At 44.4% G+C, this 22132-nt stretch overlaps 1 protein-coding gene across 1 annotated transcript; it reads right to left on the reverse strand.

Moving 5' to 3' along the window:
- Positions 1–369: 369 nt before the first annotated feature.
- eps8l3b (EPS8-like 3b) lies at positions 370–20511 on the reverse strand. Its single transcript, XM_035381840.1, has 20 exons — positions 20360–20511; positions 17741–17828; positions 17499–17569; positions 17123–17187; positions 14126–14284; positions 13278–13427; positions 12676–12764; positions 11244–11377; positions 10428–10570; positions 9622–9733; positions 8933–9006; positions 8308–8382; positions 7387–7532; positions 6691–6856; positions 5122–5153; positions 3916–4006; positions 3505–3621; positions 2698–2783; positions 1749–1881; positions 370–911 (listed from the first exon to the last, which is right to left on the reverse strand). Exons 2-20 carry the CDS (start codon positions 17803–17805, stop codon positions 870–872), a joined length of 1950 nt encoding a protein of 649 aa, XP_035237731.1. The 5' UTR covers positions 17806–17828; positions 20360–20511; the 3' UTR covers positions 370–869.
- Positions 20512–22132: the final 1621 nt, after the last annotated feature.

Genomic DNA, 22132 nt, shown 5'->3' on the forward strand with positions numbered 1-22132 from the left:
TAACAGTTCAGATCTGCACATAAATTAGACTTTAGGCAGACCTGGAGGTAATTTCTGGAAGTGGGATGAATAACCTAGTTGGATACATTTCTAAATATTTTCAATTGGATGAAGTCTGGTCAATAGCTCAAATAATTTAAAATATTCATGAAAAATAGCTGAACTCCTTAATCCTCCTTCATGAAAACTCTCCCCTGGTAACACGCAACATTCAACCTGTGCCGTTTTTAAGTCTTCTAAGTTTAAAAGTGTTGCTGACTGCGTGCCAGTACCAAATTGCATAAATTTAATTGGTGACATTATTGTCCCATTACCAATGGTGTATAGCAAATACCATTGAAAAGTTGGAATCAGAGAAAGAAAGTGCTCTTCTGGAAATAATCAGTTATATTTAATAGTAAAAGCAAATTTATTCCACTTTCAAGACCTGAAAATGAATTTGTTAATCTACAAGCGTACTGATCACATTTGGGCTATAGTGAAGATGGCAGTGAAGAGGATGATTTATCTTGACAGATTTATCTTCTTAGCTCTTCAAACTCAACATATTTTCCACAGCATTATTCAGCTTCTTTAACTTAGTTTATGGTTAATAATGATCTGTCTACATAAATAAGATACAGGTAATTACACGGTTGTGCATGGGTAAGCTATGACATGCAGCAGGGATGGTCTGTGATTGGTGAGGAGTGTGCAGTTTGCTTGTGTACATGCAGCAGGGATGGTCTGTGATTGGTGAGGAGTGTGCAGTTGGGTTATGTGGAGCATTCTCTTCCTTCATTTGGTCACTTTTGCACCCGGTCGTCTGCTCTTGTGGAGACGCGGCCTCCTGTCCCCGCTGCTCGCTCTCTCTCTCACGCAGATCGTACCTAACGCCCATTGTACTGGTTGTGTCCACTCTCGCTGGCCAGCTGCAGAGGAAAGGTATTGATACGTATTGGCGGAACGGCGATTGATGTGCTCTCAGTGATTGGCTAAGCAGTGATGTTGATTGGCGTGCTGTGGAGGTGTTGTGCACACCAATCGCTGCCAGGAATAAAGATGGGTGGATATTGCCGTGTCAGTTATTGGAGAGTCAGTGGTTAGTGTGTTAGGGATTGGTTGAGCAGTCGTTGACGTGTTTATAATTAGTTCAGTAGTTATTTGTGCGTTAGTGATGTGTGCTGGGGTAGGTGCTGGGGTATGTGCTGGGGTATGTGCTGGGTTATGTTCTGGGGTATGTGATGGGGTATGTGCTGGGTTATGTTCTGGGGTATGTGCTGGGGTATGTTCTGGGGTATGTGCTGGGGTGTGTGCTGGGGTATGTGCTGGGGTATGTTCTGGGGTAGGTGCTGGGGTAGGTGCTTGGGTATGTTCTGGGGTATGTTCTGGGGTCTGTGCTGGGGTATGTGCTGGGGTTTGTGCTGGGGTATGTGCTGGGGTAGGTGCTGGGGTGTGTGCTGGGGTCTGTGCTGGGGTATGTTCTGGGGTCTGTGCTGGGGTATGTTCTGGGGTGTGTGCTGGGGTGTGTGCTGGGGTATGTTCTGGGGTAGGTGCTGGGGTAGGTGCTGGGGTATGTGCTGGGGTGTGTGCTGGGGTAGGTGCTGGGGTATGTGCTGGGGTCTGTGCTGGGGTATGTTCTGGGGTATGTTCTGGGGTCTGTGCTGGGGTCTGTGCTGGGGTATGTGCTGGAGTAGGTGCTGGGGTAGGTGCTGGGGTAGGTGCTGGGGTATGTGTGGGGTCTGTGCTGGGGCATGTTGAGGACTCACCGCCAGGGCGGATTTGACGGCCTGCAGCTGGAAGAACACCCTGCCCCCCTCCTCGGGACACACGGCCCGTAGCTCGTCCCGCGACATGCCCAGGAGCAGCGCTCCGTTCAGCGCACCGATGGTCCGGACCGTCCTGCAGAGAGAGGGGCAGTTTACAGACACAGTCAGGCATCAGGGAGCCCTTCTCATCCAGAGGGACTTGCGTAAGTGTACAGGTTTAGGCAGTTGGAGGGTTGCCGGTTTGATCCCCCGCCCTGGGCGTGTCGAAGTGTGTCCCTGAGCAAGACACCTAACCCCTAATTGCTCCCAACGAGCTGATTGGTACCTTGCATGGCAGCCTTTCATCGTTGGTGTGTGAGTGTGTGTGTGTGAATGGGTGAATGAGAGGCATCAATTGGATAAAAGCGCTATATAAATGCAGCCCATTTACCAGTCATGAATTCAAGGTGTTCCATTTCCCCAATTTCTTTTCCCTTCCTTCGCCCCCCCCCCCCCCCCCCCCCCGCCCCACCCAAACCGCTTATATTGCCCATGCCTAGATTTGGCTGGGAAGTATAGAATCTCTTTTAGCCAAGTTGATGCTTGGCGTAGCTTTAGGTGATGGTTTGCCATCCAGCTCGAGACTACTACAGTACGAGCCATGGGAGGAGATTCTGTATGTAGAGAAAAGGAGAGGGCCAAAAACTGAACCCTGGGGGAAATCTGTAGAAAGGTTATGGGGTCTTGAAACTGCACCGTTTTCTAAAAAGTGGAAACTCAATACCTGGGAAAGTAACACAGCTTTGTAAAAAAAAAAAAAAAAACGAACTACACGTTGTTAACAATAAAGAGAGACGTATGAAATGGAGTTAAAATCATGAAAGAGAAAAGGAGGATAGACAGAAAATCAGGAAGACACAGAAGTGCTACTGAGGGGAAACGGACACAGATCTCTGGCCCCGCGCCTTACATTTTGGAGAAGCCCTTGTACTCCAGCCAGGCCGTGACCTCCTCGGGTCGGGACATTTTGTTGAGCAGCGGGGGGGAGTTCCGGCCCTGCGGGAGAGACGGAGGGGTGAGTGGTGGGCCACCACAGGACAAGGCAACACCCCTGCACACTGCACTCTTCTTTACGCCTCTTTAAGGGGGCGGTGAGCACAAGCTACTCACTGGTGGCGGTTAAGGTGAATTTTCTCCCTGAATTGCAAAGGACTTTTGAAATCATAAGAAAGTCACATTGCATTTATTTTGCAGGTGCTTTTATCCAAAGCGACATACAATAAGTACATACCGAAGATCATCGGAACAACTACAAAACAGAATAAGATACACTTTTCATGAAGTATCAGTTATGCATAACCACGAGCATCAAGTCTATTTCACACAGTAAGCATAGGCTAAGTAAAAAAAAATCACTACATAATCTATTGTTAATGCTGTTGCGATTATTATTATTGTTAGCATTACTATTATTATTATTATCATTGTTATTATTCCAAGATGGACCTCAGCCAGCCAAGATCCTCACAGGATCAGTCACTATTTCTAAACAACATCTCAGATCTCTGTATGAATTCAGCATCTTATAAACAAGGGCTGAGCTTATGCATCCCGGACTGCTAGAGGTTGCATGCATAACATGGCACCAGGTTGGTGCACTCCAGGGTTCGATCACACACTGTGCTGTAACCCTCATGTACACGCAAAGTGTTGGATCTGATGTTAGCATGGTTGGGGTCTTCGGGCCCCCTGTAGTCCCATCTGTGCCGAGCCTCACCTGGGGTCCCCCTGGGGCCCCTCCCCCATCCAGGGGCTCCAGCACGTTCTGGGGCACGTGCCCCTTCTCGCCCCGGCGGTTTTGGACCTTCCACCACTGCCTCGACTGATCCAGGACCTGCAACACACACATTTTCATCCCACATATCACCACTGTAATCATGGCTGTGTTGGATTCAGTGAATCTCTCCTGCTCATGTGCACTGTAATCATGGCTCTGTTGGATTCAGGGAGACTCTTCTGCTCATGTAAACTGTAATCCTGGGTCTGTTGGATTCAGTGAGACTCTCCTGCTCATGTGCACTGTAATCATGGGTCTGTTGGATTCAGTGAATCTCTCCTGATCGTATGAACTGTAATCATGGCTCTGTTGGATTCAGTGAGGATCTTGTCTGGCTGCATCGCTGCTCACCTGCACTACATCCCCCTTCATGACACTCAGCTCCTGGTGGTTCCTCGCCATGAAGTCATAAATTACACGCATCTGCAGCATCTGACTGGAGCTGCAACACAAAAACCCAACCCAAGCGCAGACACACACACACGCGCACACAAACGCACGTGCGCACACAGGCACACACGCACACACCCTCAGTTCATTCATAAAGAAACAAAGATGACACTACTCAAGTCTATACAGGGTCCATGGCTCCATGGAGCTTGATGATGAAATACTAAATGTACAGGTATATAAAAACTACTAAGCCATGAGTGTACTAATAGTATTATGAAATATATTGTCCACACATTGGGCCTCATTCACGAAATGTGTGTACGATCACATTTGTTCGTAAGCTGTGTGTAAGAACTTTCCAGGACGTTTCAGCATTCATCCTTTTTTAAATTTATTTGTATTTGTTATTTGTACTTGGCTGTTTCCTTTTGCTAATCACATGAACAGGATTGTGCATAAAATTTACAAACAGTCAGCATTCATCATCTCATGCACCTGGGATATGCAACAAAAAGAAAGGTCTGCACGTGTCATGAATCCCATATTGGTTTTTCTTAGGAACATTTTCAAAATCTAGATTCACTCTGGTCTAATTGAACTGTAGATTAGACCAGAGTGAAGTGTGTCATACAGGGACAAAAGTCTTCAGCTGTTATTGACAAAGCGTATCAAAAAAACTTGGCCAAAATGTGAAGGAACAAATGACGGGGGTAATTAAATCATTAAAGGCCAGAAGCTGGCATGCAATCCAGAAACGAATATAGTCATACAGGCCCACCCTTGCTGTAAACCTTGTGTATAATTAACTTAGGGGTGCGCAACAAGGGCCAGTGTTGGGATTCTGTGCCAACTTCTGCTCTAAATTATTTAACTGGCTCAATCATATCCTGATCTGACGTTTGTATAAGCACCAGCTACAGCCGCAGACTGCGTGTATCCTAACGATTGTACAGCGGTCAAGTACAGGAGCGAACCGGTGTAGTTCATAGTTGTCAGGAAACTAAAACTAATTTAACTGGATGGAACAAAACCCAGCATGCAGACCGGCCCTCCAGGACCGGAGTTATGCTACGCTGAATTAGCTGCTTTAGGATCCAGTCTGACTCTGAGCCCATTCATGCCGCTCAGTTGGGAAGCAATGTTCTCAGTGTCATATTCTCTTACCGTGCTGGGGGAGAACTCCACGGACTGAAATTCTATAAAGAAAAGGTCAAATGAATAGATTCAGCTCAAAATGATAACACCTAAAGATTCCATCCTTCCACCTACAAAAGGCCAATTTAACTGAACGTTTTAGTGTGTAGCAACTAAAATTTGAGCTACTAAATATTTTTACTTCAGACAAACCAGTATTTCCGATGATTTCACTGATCAAGATATTGGTTTGTATATGCAAAAAACTTTGGCATCTGTTTAACCCTTTTGCAAATTTGACCTCAAGTTTTTCTTCTCGACAGAATTAGAGTGTATTATAATCAATGAAGAAGACAGATACATTTTAAAAAATAATAAAAATGTAATATTTTCCCATACGGTTGGTGGTATATTTTATTTAAGAAGCATTTTGTAAGCAAAAACTGCGTACATTTCAATACAAATGGTTAACAGCAGAAATGACTGATGTAAGGACCATATATTAAAGTGGAAGGCCCAGCTCCTAACTAATGTGATTCCACTGTCAGATTTAAGTTTGTAGAATCCTATTTGTGTTTCACCTTTTATACCTGAAACACAAGCTCTAATGGGAACGCACGTTAAGACTTGTAGGCCTTAATATGGAGTAAATGCCTTCAATTATATAAATATGTCATAAAAAACACATGAAAGATTTTTGTTATTTAAATTTCTTTTTATTTTTATCTTTCGACTCGTAGGTCGCCATAGTTGTTACCGCCGCAATGCACTCTGGGTAGTGACGACTCCCGGGCCATTGCTCTTGTCCATTGAGCCGCATTGAAAATGCCTTCTGTTCAGCCTTTTCAATTCAAGCCAGAGCGGGACATTACTCAGCAGGAAAGCACCGAGGACAGCCCTCATCAAATAAATCAAAACAATGAATATCGGAGGCCAGAGGAGACGAGAGCAGGGCATAAGAGATGGTGTCTGTGTGGCAACTGCTCGTCTATGCCAACAGAGGTGGAGAAGTTCCCTGCTGTAAAGAGTTCCGCTTTCTAGCAGCAGCCATTCAAAGTCACTCGACCATATGGATCAAACTCGTTTTTAGCGTAACTGAAACGGGTACGTCATCCCCGTTAATTTAAACGTAACGTTATCACTTATCCACGACGTATGAGCTTAAGCCGATGATAGCACCTCCTTCATGTGCATAATCCCTAATGACAATACGTGCTGAAACACTAAGGTGTTTAGCCATTCTAATTCCATCCTAATCACAGCTATCCCGTGTATCACATCACACACAAATTCTGTGCCATTGTATTAATATTTTTCACTATTAATAACCGCAACTGCTGGACAAAACAACTGAGTTACCTTCCATCTCCATTGGTCAAATTTTCTATTAAAGGCTTCGGTTTTTGTAAATAACTGAAATTTTGTGTGGTTTTTACAACATATTTCCATAATTGAGGGGATTTAGAACGCATTAAGCCCTACAAGTCTTAACAGGCGGAGTTCCCTTTAACACAACACATCCTGTATGAATGTCCCTGTATTTCAGGTTTGGGCGTGCCCGTGTGGTGAAGCTGAGGCCACGGGTCTCCAAATGTTTACCTGCTCAGGTGCGTTCTGGGCCGGTCTCTCCGAGGCGGGGCGCTGGCTGCTCCTCCCAGGAGCCTGCCGGGTTTCGGGCGGGGCCATCCTCGGGGGCGGAGGCTGCCAGCCGTCGGAGAAGGTTGGGATGTAGGCCGGGAGCTGGTCTCCATTCGGCCATTTTGATCTGGAAAAAACGCAGGCATAGTGAGCCTTTCCATTACATGCAATGGGTAAGGCCACAAACAGTCCTGTATGTCAGCCAAAAATGGGTGAAATGGGTTACTCCATCCTGCCCACAGTACTCTTGTGAATAATTACACAAAATCAGTATTTCTACCATGTGTCACAAATGTAATTTATTTGGCAAAGAACCAGTGTTAAATTGTATCAAGTTCATAAACATACAACCACCCTGCTCCACAGCCCACCTCAATATTGAATAAGGCCACCATTATAGCATGCATCACTGCATTTTGTTTTTGGAAAACAAATATTGGCCACATTCCCCGGAAAACTGAAACTTGGGATGCAAGTGCAGTCTGGAACACACATGTATGATGTACATGGACTATCGCGACTACCTGAGCCTACTGCACCTTTCCAAAAACTCCCATGAGTGAAAGCCAGACAGTGACAGCAGAGTTAAAGAAAGACCTTAATCCTTTCTTTTCACAAAGCAATCCCAGGAGGGAGGTTTGGGGCGGGACGTCCTACCTGGGGATGTTCCACGTGTCTCCCAGGGAGATCCAGAGCTTGTCCTCCTCCGGGGTGACCTCCTTGCTGAGGAACTGCAGGGACTGCTCCACCAGCAGGGGCACGACGACCGAGGGGGGGACGTCCCGGGGGCACTGCGACACCAGCTGGAGGGGCGAGAACGTGCAGCTTCACATTTCACATCAAAGGACACCGAAACGTACCGGGGGAAAGAGACACGCCCTTTTCACAGAAAGACAACACGGGTACAAGCTTGGGACAGACACAAAAACAATGCATGCAAGCATGAACACATGGACAACATCAGTCTATAGCATGGACTGAGCTATGCGAACTGAACGGAAAGCTTGGTGAGTGAAACGTCCATAATGGGTCGTTATTTCCTTCCCAAGACAGTATTTCACATTAACCTCTTGGTCATCGTGTGTGTCTGCCTGCCCGTGTGTGCCTGTGTCTGTTGCTTGTGCTTTGTCTGTTTTGTTACGGTGGATCGCGGTGTGTTCTTGCTTTTACTTCATTTTTGAAAGGGCCTATTGTGTTGTGGAACACCACGTCCACTTCATCTTTGAATGCAGGCCTTGTGTACAGAGCTTAAGGAGAGCTACCCTTGGCGTTGTTTAACCATTCAGCTACCGATCTGTGCATTTAGAACGACGTGTGCTGTGCTTGATGTCTGGAAACCTATTCTCTGTCTTTGTTTCTTTCAGAACACACCTTCTTGCAAAGATTCGCTACGTTTTTTTGATGTACAGTAGGCTCGCTCCGATATCTGAATCGTGTTTACGATGCTATCAGGACTCCGAGTGTAACTCATTTCATTTTATGAGGAAATTGTGGAAAATTTAAGGATGACACAAAATACAGTGCAGTAGAGCGGATGTGATTGGTCGTACAGGCCTTGCAAAATGGCCGCAAACTTACAAATTCCAGGACGGAGAAGAGGATATGTACAAAGTCTGGGGCACTGGGGTTGTTGAGGATACCGTTCAGTTTGGCCTGGCAGGAGCAAGGGAGGAAGATTAGTGAGAATCCTGAGTCACAGAGGCCACTGTGCATATTCTCTACACAGGGAATGTTCTGGAAAACCACTAACAGTAACATAACTGCCGTCTGTCTGCTTTATGTCTGACATTGGACTGATATACATGCACCTAAATGGATAAATTTTAGGCCTATATTTTCAAGCGAGACAGGGCAGTGAGTGATGCTACGCACAGGGAGGGGGGTGCATGTTGGGAAACGCTGTTCTGCGTTGTTTAACCTTTTTTAGGACCACTTTGCACGCATGTTTGAAAATGGCTAATGTAATATGCTAAAAAAAGGACAGGTTCTAAAGAGTCACCACCCTCAACTTCTCATTTGGGATTGGAATTGGGTTTGGGATTGGGATTGGGATTATGAGAACACCCAACAAGCTGGCAGAGATCATCTTTGTTAGATGGAAGGAGTGGTTTTGACAGCATTAGGGGGGTTGGATGCATGACAGTGTAACGACTGCTGTCCCCATGAACCTATGCCAGAGCTCCATGATGGCAGTGGAACATACCAGAAGATTGAATCCATACTTAATCTTCTTCAGGCAATCGACAAATTCTTCTGGAGGCGGCATACTTGCATTACCTGTAAAGAGGAAGGCGATGCACTAAATTAGTTTTCACACTTTACTCTTTTTCACATTTTAACCACTTTTCCTCCAAAATTTGGAATGCCCAATCATGCTTGCATGGTAAAGTTCTTCACAGACAAGCTTGTGCCGAAGCATGTGAAATGAGTGGCTGCTCATCATATTAATCTAAATGTAAATTATCTATATACCTATCTAATTTCATATATACACACACACATATATATATATATATATATATATATATTCGAGCTATGTGAATTATTTATATATATTATTTTCATATATATGAAATTAGATAGGTATATAGATAATTCACATTTAGATTATACATCCAAGCTTTAACTGTAATTGGTAGAAGTATACATGTATAAAAAAAATAATTAAAAAAATACTGTAAAAACCAGAACAAAAAGTGAAAGACAATATTTAGGCTTATGCATTGCAACCAAGGTTGGCCACATGGTATACTTACAGGCAATTAGCCAGCAGATAATCAAATAATTAATTAGTGAGAGGCAAGAACACAGCCTTTTTCTTGCCAATTAACACACCAGACTGCTCTGGTGTTCCGTGTTTTAAAAAAACTATTAGAACCTCTAAAATACGACCTTGGTCCTTGTTTTTCTTTTTGCTCTTCTTCTTTGAATTTTCTTTGGGCATTGCTGCTGTGACTTTCTCCACAAAGAGCTCTGTGTCGCTCAGAATGTGGTTCAGGATCTCCTGCGGGGTTGCACGCCAGAGAGAGTGTAAATAGCTGGTACAGTCATGTGTATTGAGCACATGAGTATAGAAATAGCCATTTTATTAAAGCATTTAACCAAATTTCTGCAGTTGTAATTGCTTTGTGAGAAATGAAATCTGTAGTCCTTGCACTTTCTCTCTTTAACTCTTTCATCTCAGTGAGTTAAACATTGTTGATTATAGTTAAGGCACCCATCCCAGACCTTCCGTGTTGCATGTTATGATGACGGATGATTAAGATGATGATCAATGTGACCATATGACCTATTGCAGAAGGATGTGCAAGGTTGGGGAAGTTCTGTCCTCCTTATGCAATGTCAGTTTTCTCCTTGTGTTGGGCTGGTGCCCTGATTACATTACACTCTGATTCTCTGTACCATAAACATACAAAGAAACCAGGAGCCTCATCCTCCAGAGTTGTAGTGAGGTGTTCTTGGGGTGAGGTTTGAGGGTGTGTTGCTGGCAGTGTGTGGGGGTGAGGTGTTCTTGGGGTGGGGTTTGAGGGTGTGTTGCTGACAGTGTGTGGGGGTGAGGTGTTCTTGGGGTGGGGTTTGAGGGTGTGTTGCTGACAGTGTGTTGGGATGAGGTGTTCTTTGGGTGGGGCTTGAGGGTTTAGTGCATTTTAGTGGGCGGGGTGTAAGGAACTTTGGCCTGCTCTGGCCAAGACACTGACCACGTTCCTCTGGGTGTTGGTGTACTGGGGTTTAGGGGGGCCTTCCTGCCTGGGGGGGTCATCTTGCCAGGACGAGGGCATCACTGCGAGGTAGCTTGGCTCCTCTCTGGGGATGTACAGGGGAGGGGGGCTACCCCGCTGATCTAGGGTACACACAGAGAGACAAATTAGATGTCCTTCAATGATTATCATAAATCCACATCCACGAGATGGCCTATCCATTAGCCTGCATCAGCTGCAACCAACCCTGTTCCTGGAGATCTACCGTCCTGTAGGTTTTCACTACAACCCTAACAAAGCACACCTCATTCAACACCTTGTTGAGCTGTTAATTAGTAGAGTCAGGTATGGCAAAAAAAAACCTACAGGATGATAGATCTCCAGGAACAGGGTTGGCCACCACTGGTCTACATTTTTAGGCATTTTCTATAAACATATTTTACTGAAGCAGTTATGGTTTTTAAGATACAACAGCAACTCTCTGTTAACATGTTTAGTTCCACTAAGTGTACTTTCTGTGATATTTTCACCCATTATCATCTCACCTGGGGTTCAAACCAACACAACAAACAAGTCCAAAAGCCTGAACATACTACCACTTGTGGTCATTGCAGGTGTCCCATTTTCTATTCCAGGAACAAATGCACAAATTCCACTAGACACTTCTACTAGATAAGGCCTTATGGACAATTCCATTAGATAGAACCAGTACTTTAAGAGCCATTTGTAACATGTTTAATATGAACAGGGACTCGACTAGGCTGGACTCTTCTCCACTCTTTCTTGATTGTCCTGGAGTCACGTCCACTGACCCACCATATTCTGGGTTGTTCCACTGTGGCGGGGGGTAATTGGGAGGGGGTCCAAATTGGTCAGGCTGCATGTCAGGAGGCCTGGGTTTCTGGAAACCTCCGGGAACATGCTGACCGATGATGTTTTCCAGATTGTCTCTGTGGGGTAGAAATACTGGGAATGATTTTTAGAGCATGTGGGCAATTGGAGCTAAACGGAACTAATGCAGAACTAAAAATAAATACATCCATTTATACAGCTGGATATATACTGAAGCAATGCAGGTTAAGTACCTTGCTCGAGGGTACAATGGCAGTGTCCTACCCAGGATGAGCTTTAGGTTTCAAGACCAGCTCCTTACCCATTATTCTACACTGCCGGCCACAATTCATCATATTGCGGCATTAATAGTTCAACTAGATTGCCAAAGTAGACTTAGATGGAAAAATGTCATGTGACTTTGGCGTAACACAGACAAAATTTATTGCCTAATCAGCCACTTGCATTTTCATATGTTGACCTTAGTGGTAATCAAAGGTTGCTATGATCACTTGGGAGTGAGCATTTTTGGCTGTGGTTTCAACCCACACCCATCTGAGTCACAAGATCAGCTGCAGTTTGATTACCCAATAGAAAGTCCGTATGTGACATGCTCAGTCTCCAGCTCTGTTTGATTATTGCAATCTCCTCCGTGCAATATAAGGATCCTTCTATTTATGAGTATGTAGGATCACAGTCTATCACAATCTGTATTTTATTCAAAAGGCACACTTAATTTGCATTGATGTTTAATTATTTTTTCGGACAAAACCAGCATATTTTAAGGGAATACTTCAGAATAACTGCATATTTAATAATAGTAACAATAATAAAAAAACTTTCTTTTTGTATGTCCTCCGAGAGTACTTTTTCAGTGCTTTTTGTGGAAATTATTTTTTTAGGAAAAAATATGGTATATGATGGTACAGGTGTAAGATGTACCTGTCTCCCGTGTGAGGGAGTCTTATTGTTTTTTCATTTCACTACAGTCTAGGAAGTATTACAGGTATGTTCTTTATGAGCCTGTACCTGGTGTTCTACTGGTCTATGTAAAACTCTGCATTATATACTGGTCTCCTGTATTGAACTCTACCTGATGATGTTCTGGTTTCTTCTATGGGGCCCCTACCTGATGTTGTGCTGGTTTTCCCTATGGGGACCCTACCTGATGTTGTGCTGGTTTCCCCTATGAGGACCCTACCTGATGTTGTGCTGGTTTCCCCTATGAGGACCCTACCTGATGTTGTGCTGGTTTCCCCTATGAGGACCCTACCTGATGTTGTGCTGGTTTCCCCTATGAGGACTCTACCTGATGTTGTGCTGGTTTCCCCTATGAGGACCCTACCTGATGTTGTGCTGGTTTCCCCTATGGGGACTCTACCTGATGTTGTGCTGGTTTCCCCTATGGGGACCCTACCTGATGTTATGGTCTTTCCAGTAAGGATCACCCACATCTTCTCTTGGATACTGCGCTGCTTTCTCCAGGTCGTTTTTGATGTTCTCTGCCTGTGAATTACACAGAACGCTGAAGTCCATCACAAGTTCAACAAGCCCGGCCATTCTTCAAGATGATGGCTGCAAAAATGTATTTTAATATTGTGTATGCTCCTCTTGAAATTGTATTCGTTATTATTAGAACTTCCAAGTATTCACAGTGCGTTCCGGATAAAAACAATTTACAGGAAAAAGTCCTGTAAATAAATGGGACATTTTTCATTTGATTGTGGGTTTTTAATAGTAAATAAATAGCCACAATTAAAAAAAAAAATTGATAACTACCCTATTTCATCTCTTTATTATCTAAAGAGAGAAAAGCATTTCATATGCATATTTAATCCAGGTCTGATCACGCCCATAAATTTCTAAGAGCTCTGCCTATGGGTTCACCCATGAATCATTTCTGCCACTGATTCCCGAGTCTTCCTTGAGAGGGAATCAGGGTGAAAGGTCGCTCTTTAGTGCTGACGAGGCTGACGGCGGCGCTCAGATGGACTTTGAGTCAGTTAAAAGCTTCCTCACCCCGACTTCCTCACACTGGAACATGTAGACTTTGCTCTCCGGCCCTCTCCACTGCTTCACGGTGATCGTCAGGAGGGAGTTGTACGCACAGCTGTCCAGGATGGCCTTGATCTGTGTGATGTTGCCCAGAGCCAGGGACTCCAGTTCTCCCTGTACCCCAGAAATATGGGGGAGCAGGTGGGGGGGGCGTAGGAGGGAAAAACGAGGGAGGATGGAGGAATGAAGGGAGCAAATGAGGCGAAGGGAGAAAGGGTGGAGCGGAGCAGAGAGATAGGAGGAAGGAATGAAGATACAGAAAGTGATAAAAGAAAGAAAGAAAACGAATGAGAGATAGCAAGAGAGAGGTGCAGGTAAGTAAATTCAATTAAACATTACAGATTGTGGCAAATCCATGCATTAGTGTCAAACCGTAACTAACCAGCTCTACTTGCTCAGATGGCTAGTTTACTTTTAGTTTGATACAAATTAATGATACTTGAGTCTGTGCTGAAATATATGGGAAATTCTTAGGGGAAAAGAAAAAGATTGACACTCACAAGTCAAAACCACAACATTGCGTAGCCATTGCTTGTTCTAAAAATGTGTTTATAGTTCAAAAAGAGGCTCTTGTCTACATTTTCAGCCCAGTCAGGAAGCCTACTTATATCCAAAGACATCATGTTCACTTGTCCTGTACACATAACTGCCACTATCCCATAACTGTCTCAAAACAACCCTATGAACATAACCAATCAGACCGCAGGATTCCCCAGAGTGAAACTGTAGCAGATCTGCCTCTCTCCCAGAATGAGGCCATGACCCCTGAGGCCATGACCCATGACCCCCTGACCCCCTGAGCACGTGCCCACCTTCGTCTCGATGTCGGTCAGCTGCAGGTTGCCCCCCCGCACCTCCAGGATCATCTCCTGCCCCCACACTCGTCCCTTTGAGTCTAGCACCTTGAGCCTGGCGATGCAGTCATCCAGAGACCGCACCTCCTGCCCGTCCATCTCACAGGTGAACAGGTGCTGGGGGGAGCCAGGAAATCAGACATACAGACATAACAGCAAAACATCATGGTCACTGACATACAGCACTTGTAGCAGCACAGTCTCCATCACTGACATACAGAACTGACAGCAGCACAGCCTCTATTACTGACATACAGCACTGACAACTGAACAACCTCTGCATCACTGACATACAACACTAACTGCATCACAGACTCTGTATCACTGACAGCAGCACTGACAGCATCCCAGCTCTGCATCACTGACATACAGTACTGACAGCAGCCTAGACTCTGCATCACGGACAACAGCACAGCCTCTGCATCACTGATATACAGCACTGACAGCAGAACAACCTCTGCATCACTGACATACAGCACTGACAGCAGCACAATCTCTGCATCACTGACATACAGCACTGACAGCAGCACAGTCTCTGTATCACTGACATACAGGCACTGACAACAGCACAGCCCCTGCATCACTGACATACAGCACTGACAGCAGCACAACATCTGAATTACTGACATACAGCACTGACAGCAGCACAGCCTCTGATTTGCTGACATACAGCACTGACAGCAGCACAACATCTGCATTATTGACATACAGCACTGACAGCAGCACAGCCTCTGAATCACTGACAGCAGCACTGACAGCAGCACAGCCTTTGCATTACTGACATACAGCACTGACAACAGCACAACCTTTGTATCACTGACATACAGGAACTGACAACAGCACAACCTTTGAATCACTGACATACAGCACTGACAGCAGCACAGCCTCTGCATCACTGACATACAGCACTGACAACAGCACAGCCTCTGCATCACTGACATACAGCACTGACAGCAGCACAGCCTCTGCATCACTAACATACAGCACTGACAGCAGCACAGCCTTTGCATTACTGACATACAGTACTGACAGCAGCACAGCCTCTGTACCACTGACATACAGCACTGACAGCAGCACAACCTCTGTATCACTGACAGCAGCACTGACATTAGCACAACCTCTGCATCACTGACATACAGTACTGACAGCAGCCTAGACTCTGCATCACGGACAACAGCACAGCCTCTGCATCACTGATATACAGCACTGACAGCAGAACAACCTCTGCATCACTGACATACAGCACTGACAGCAGCACAATCTCTGCATCACTGACATACAGCACTGACAGCAGCACAGTCTCTGTATCACTGACATACAGGCACTGACAACAGCACAGCCCCTGCATCACTGACATACAGCACTGACAGCAGCACAACATCTGAATTACTGACATACAGCACTGACAGCAGCACAGCCTCTGATTTGCTGACATACAGCACTGACAGCAGCACAACATCTGCATTATTGACATACAGCACTGACAGCAGCACAGCCTCTGAATCACTGACAGCAGCACTGACAGCAGCACAGCCTTTGCATTACTGACATACAGCACTGACAACAGCACAACCTTTGTATCACTGACATACAGGAACTGACAACAGCACAACCTTTGAATCACTGACATACAGCACTGACAGCAGCACAGCCTCTGCATCACTGACATACAGCACTGACAACAGCACAGCCTCTGCATCACTGACATACAGCACTGACAGCAGCACAGCCTCTGCATCACTAACATACAGCACTGACAGCAGCACAGCCTTTGCATTACTGACATACAGTACTGACAGCAGCACAGCCTCTGTACCACTGACATACAGCACTGACAGCAGCACAACCTCTGTATCACTGACAGCAGCACTGACATTAGCACAACCTCTGCATCACTGACATACAGCACTGACAGCATTACAGCGTCTGATTTGCTGACACACAGCACTGACAACAGCACAACCTCTGCATCACTGACAGCAGCACTGACAGCATTACAGTGTCTGATTTGCTGACATACAGCACTGACAACAGCACAACCTCTGCATCACTGACAGCAGCACTGACAGCAGCACAGCCTTTGCATTATTGACATACAGCACTGACATACAGGCACTGACAGCAGCACAGCCTCTGCATCACTGACATACAGCACTAACAGCAGCACAACCTCTGCATCACTGCCATACAGCACTGACAGCAGCACAGCCACTGATTTGCTGACATACAACACTGACAGCAGCACAACACCTGCATTACTGACATACAGCACTGACAGCAGCACTGCCAGCAGCACAGCCTCTGCATCACTGATATATAGCACTGACAGCATCACAGCCTCTGCATCACTGACATACAGCACTGACAGCAGCACAACCTCTGCATCACTGACATACAGCACTGACGGCAGCACAGCCTCTGATTTGCTGACATACAGCAGTGACAGCAGTACAACATTTGCATTACTGACGGCAGCACGTACAGCAGCACAGCCTCTGCATCACTGATATACAGCACTGACAGCAGCACAGCCTCTGCATCACTGACATACAGCACTGACAGCAGCACAACCTCTGCATCACTGACATACAGCACTGACAGCAGCACAATATCTGCATTACTGACATACAGGCACTGACAACAAGGCACTTGCAATATTACTGATGTGCAAAAAGAACAATTGATAAAATAAATTATTTTAAACAGGCACTATTATGCTGAAAGTGGCATGTAAATCATATTTCTGAAGTAGGGGGTACTGTACATAAATTCAGTAAAACAGTATAGACTTCAGTTAGTCAAACTGTGTAGCTATTGTTACAGAATGCTCAAAGTCAAAGATGGAATGAATAGAGGAACACTGGTGTGCTGTCGGTTTCTATTAACCAGGAAATGGCAACATCACAGGAAGGGGTTATGGTGGGTGCAGGGACACATACAAGCATAATGACTCACCTCAACTCTGTACTGAAAGTTATCTGGTTGCCGGTTTATGGACTCGGAGTACTCCTTCCTCTGCACTTAATGGAGTAATGGCATCACAATCAATCAAACGGTTGAGCAATCAGTATTTCAATCAACCAAAAAATCTAACGGTCAACTCAACTAACCAACCACCAAACAATCAATGGATTAAATTGGTTGTCTGATCTCCTTCATCTGAACTTAATGGAGAAATGATACTTCAGTAACCATGAATGAATGAAGCACTCAGACAGCCTACCAGCCCACCAATCAATCATTATTTGTGTTATTTGTTGTTATACAGCGCCATTTGAGAAACAGGCTCTCTGACTGTGTGTGTTGTGTTTGAGAGCAGCGCTTTTCTTACTGTATATGGACTTGCCGCTGGGTCTGGACATGCTGGATCTCTGTGAGGAGGGCAGCTCACGTGAGAGGCCGCTAAAACGCACACACACAAACACACACCACACGCACGCACACACACAAACACACACCACACGCACGCACACAAAGAATGAAATTAAACACGGGCTTAGGAAATGGACGTGTGAGATAAAAGGCCGAGGACCTGACCTCGGTGACCTCAGTGGTGGCTACGGCCGGGCTTACTATGACTGCAGAGAGCCTCCATAGTCGGGGGTGTCATAGCTGAATGGCCTGCTGATCCCGTACATCCTGCGGGGGCGGAGTCACAGATCTGTAACAGTACGCACAGCCAATCAGGAGCCAATATCTTACACAACACCCTCAGGCACCGTGTCATATCACAGAAGGGCGGTCCTCTGGGAATCGGCCATGCCCTCCTTTGCTTAGGCTATCAGTCGTGCACTGACTTGACCCTCTTATCTTGGATTATTAATGTTCTCATAAAAGGCCAATGTAAACCATGGAATATTACGAAATGCTACACAGAAATGGATTTATCTGAGTGCTTTTGTGAGGGCGAGAGCGAGAGAGAGAGAGTGAGAGAGTGAGAGAGTGGGTGTTTGTGCATGTACGTGTGTGGAAATTAACACAATTACTATTTCGCTAAGAAAGTCTGATTAATATTTACAATATGTAGACCACAAAAGTCTCTGACACGTTCTTTAAATTAAAAATGGCCTGAGCAAATATTAATATTTAAATTAGATACTGTGGCGTATGAATTTGATATTGTGCAGGCAAACACAACTGCCTTAACGGTGTCTTTCCATATCTCCCCAGACATATTTGATAGAAAAATCAAGGCTTCCCTTGAAATTAAACATGCACTAATGATTCAAAATGAGAAACTGAATAAATATTCATGCGACTGTTGTGACAAAATAGGGTAAAGCAACTAACCGCAAAGACAAAATAATAATTGTGTATGAAAACTGTGTCCTGCAATTCAAACCGTGTCAGGGAAATTTACATTCATGCATATTAAAAAAAGCTCATCCAGTTCAATTAATTGTGGCAAAAGGCAATTTCCTCACTTTTCAGGAATTATAATGTTCCTTCCATTCTATTAAAAGCATGCCCATTCACCAATTACCTCACTAATGTATCTGTCATCACCTGGAATGCCTGAAATGAACAGTCAGTTTTTTCAAACTCGCACCAGTTATGGTCAACATGTACAGCAGGAAAAGTGCTGTAATTAGACGTGCAATTTAGTTTGTGACTTAATGTTGTTTTTGATATTACCTGAAAGATGTATTTTTATTAGATGTAGAGCTGTGTTTTGTTCAGGGCTACAATGTGCAGCTTTCCTTAACATTCATTTCTTTGAAGTGGAGAGTCCCTGGTTAAAGATCACGTTCTGTTCAAATATTTACAAAGGTCAACTGTAATGTGCTACTGTCATCAGGAAGCCTCATGTTAACGGTGACTTAATGTTAACCTAACTAAAGCGTAAAAGATGACAGTAAATTGTCTAAAATAGTTATGCTCTATTCGTTTAAAAGGGAACAGTAAGAACAAAACCATAATTCTGATCACCGATCGCTTATGAGTCCTCATAAATGACTCATAAATGCGACCTCAGGGTGATCATTTAAATAGTTATTCCGTATCCATCCCATCAGTGATGACCTCGCTTTGTCCTTGCCCTCAGTAACAGGCTCTGAGACCCCTCCTGACCTGCCACTCAAAACACTGACCTTTCACTGATAACTCAGTAGCTTCTGATGATTATCAGTTTCAAAGTGTAATACGAAAACAGAGCTACATAAACTAAAATATATCTCACCAGCATTCTTCTCCAGGCTGGCTGTCTTAACTGCAGATAAATTAGCATTGAAAGCAGTATAAATGGCTATTTGTAAGTGGTCACGTTTATAAATTGTGAACGGGGAAGACATTTTGAGTTGGTTCTCCGGTCTGCTAGATGTACGTCATTTTAATCAGCGCCTTTGTTTAGATACAGTCGCCTGTGTCTAAACACGGATGCAGCTGTCTGGTTAACAGACTTCCAGCTCTTGTCTGCTTTCATACAAATACAAACTCAAAAGGGATAACGCCTCAGAAAGCTGACCGTGTGTACACGGAGGGTGGGCCCGGAAATCTGTTCACACCACCTGGACGAACAAACGGGTTGGGCCCCCGTCCAGAAAGATCAAGAACAACATTCAACAGATTTAGGAAAATACCACTGTGATTACCGCCAGGCACGAGCGGTATGCAAACTATAGTACATGTCTGTATTTGCATGTAGAAATTTCATACAATACAAGCTGCTAGCCTCTTTTCTGTGTGGTTTATACCAATACCTCCAGCAATTTGAATGCAGTTTATAGACAAATTTGCTCAGGAGGTACAGTATTTATCCAGCAGCAAAACACATTTCCATCCCTGTTGGGCACACCTTGTATAATGAAAAGCAGTCATTTGTGCTTATTGTGGTTACGTATGGCCAATCAGTGTGGTTTAATTTTTAATTGTCATTACTGAGACTGATAAAACATCAAACTTGTGACTTCGCAGAGTATGGACACAAGATCTGAAGTGTTGATGAATTAAATAAGTAACAAATTAGAAGTTCAGAATTACCTTCAGGATCATTACACTTTTAGAAATAACCTTAAAAGGTTGAAGTGTAAAAACGAAAGCTATACAGCAGGATGAAGACAGTTTAAGACTGATTTACTCCAATCACATAGCTGAGATTACCAAGCCCCTTAATGAAAATGTAGATGTAACGCAAACACAAAGATAAATAAGCTATTGTAAATGATAGATGTGTAACTCCAGCCTCATCCTTACCTGTCAGTCGTTTCTCACTCCTGTCTTTAGATCGTCTTCGCCTCGATGGCTTTCATATTCCAGGGCGACTCTTGGTGAAAAAAGGGCCGATATCCAAGACTTTCTGCCAGTATATCCCAGAGTCAAAGTCCACTTCCTGAAGTGGCATAAAATAGGTGAAAGTGCCAGCCCCTGGAGAGATGCTGCACACTGCAGGCCTTTCCTTATCGCAGGGAGACCAATCAAATGGAAGGATTTTCCCTGGACGAATGGAATGGGCAGGCCTGTCTTTGGGCTGTGGGCGTGGCTGTTGGCCAAAGGTCTGTGAATTGCAGGTGTCACGTCAAGCTCCCTCCCCAATTACATTTCACGGCCAGTGTTTATGATCAGCACAGCCACAGTCATTGTGGCATTGTTGCACTTTTTTTTTTCCAAATAATGCACCATTTCATACAGAAAATTGTTGAAATTATAATAATTCTTTGGTATTCACAAATGTATTTCTTTGATTTGCAGTGGAACAAATCGAAAAAGTTATCTTATTCCACACAGAAATCCTAAAATGGACTTGAGCAGTATTATTGGAACCTTTCAGAAGTTGAGAGTGTTGAATCAAAGTATATTCTCCTTTAGTTTGTAATTAACCAGCGGTGAGTTGCAGGTGCCTGCAATATAAAAGCAACTCATTCAACCAGTTTAAATAGAGAAAAGTTGATTCTCATTCTGCTGTTTTCTGTCCTTGTGTGTACCATACTGAACATGGAGAATAGAAGGAAAAGCAGAGATTTGTCAGACACAGGATTGTCCTTGCTTTGCTACAATCTCAAGGCTACAAGTCCATCTCCAGAGACATTAATGTCCCTGTGTCCACCGCACCCCATGTTATCGAAAAGTTTGAGGCCCACGACACTGTGGCCAACCTCCCTGTACGTAGCTACAAGAAAAAAGTTGTTTGAATGGTGCAGAAAGAACCTCGATCAACTGACAGGGGACCCAGGAGGACCCCACTGCTGAGAGAGAGACATGTGAAAGCCAGACTGGAATTTTCCAAAACACACCATAACAAGCCAAAATTCTTCCGAGAGAACGTCCTGTGGACAGATAAGCCCAAACTGGCGCACCCTCTGTGTTTACAGAAAACAAAATGAAGCCTTCAAAGAAAAGAACACCATCTCTAAATTCAAACATGGAGGAGGTTCGGTGATGTTTTGGGGTTGATTTGCTGCCTCCGGCAATGGGAGCCTTGAATCTGCGCATGGCATCATGAAATCAGGAGACTGCCAAGGCCTGTGGGAGCGCAGTGTCAGAGAGACACAATGGCCTGAAACACACTTACCACAACAGCACCTGGGAATGGGCCACAGAAGATGGTGGACTGTTCTGAAGTGGCCAGCAACAAGTTCAAGGCGAAATCCCATTGAACATGTGTGAAGTGATTTGAAAGCAGCAGTTAGGAGAAGGAAGGCACCCTTTAAATCTAGGAGAACTGGAGCAGCTTGCAGAATAAAAGCAGTCCAAACTGCCAGTAGAGGTGTAGGAAGCTCATTCGTGGCTATAGGAAGTTGGCAGTTATTTTTTCCAAAGGCTGTGCCACCATATATGAAGTCTAGGGAGTCAATAATTTTGTCATGCCATTTTTGGGGGGATAGTAAAGGTTATAAGTTCTGAATGGAAAATATATTAATGTTCTGTCATATTAATAGTGAAATAAAGAATAGAGGAGACCAAATACAAACTAGTCATTTTAGAGTAACTTAGTTAACTCAGTTATTTTAAGTGCAAAGGAGTTAATAT

The sequence above is a fragment of the Anguilla anguilla genome, chromosome 11, assembly GCF_013347855.1.
Source record: "Anguilla anguilla isolate fAngAng1 chromosome 11, fAngAng1.pri, whole genome shotgun sequence".
Lineage (NCBI taxonomy): Eukaryota > Metazoa > Chordata > Actinopteri > Anguilliformes > Anguillidae > Anguilla > Anguilla anguilla.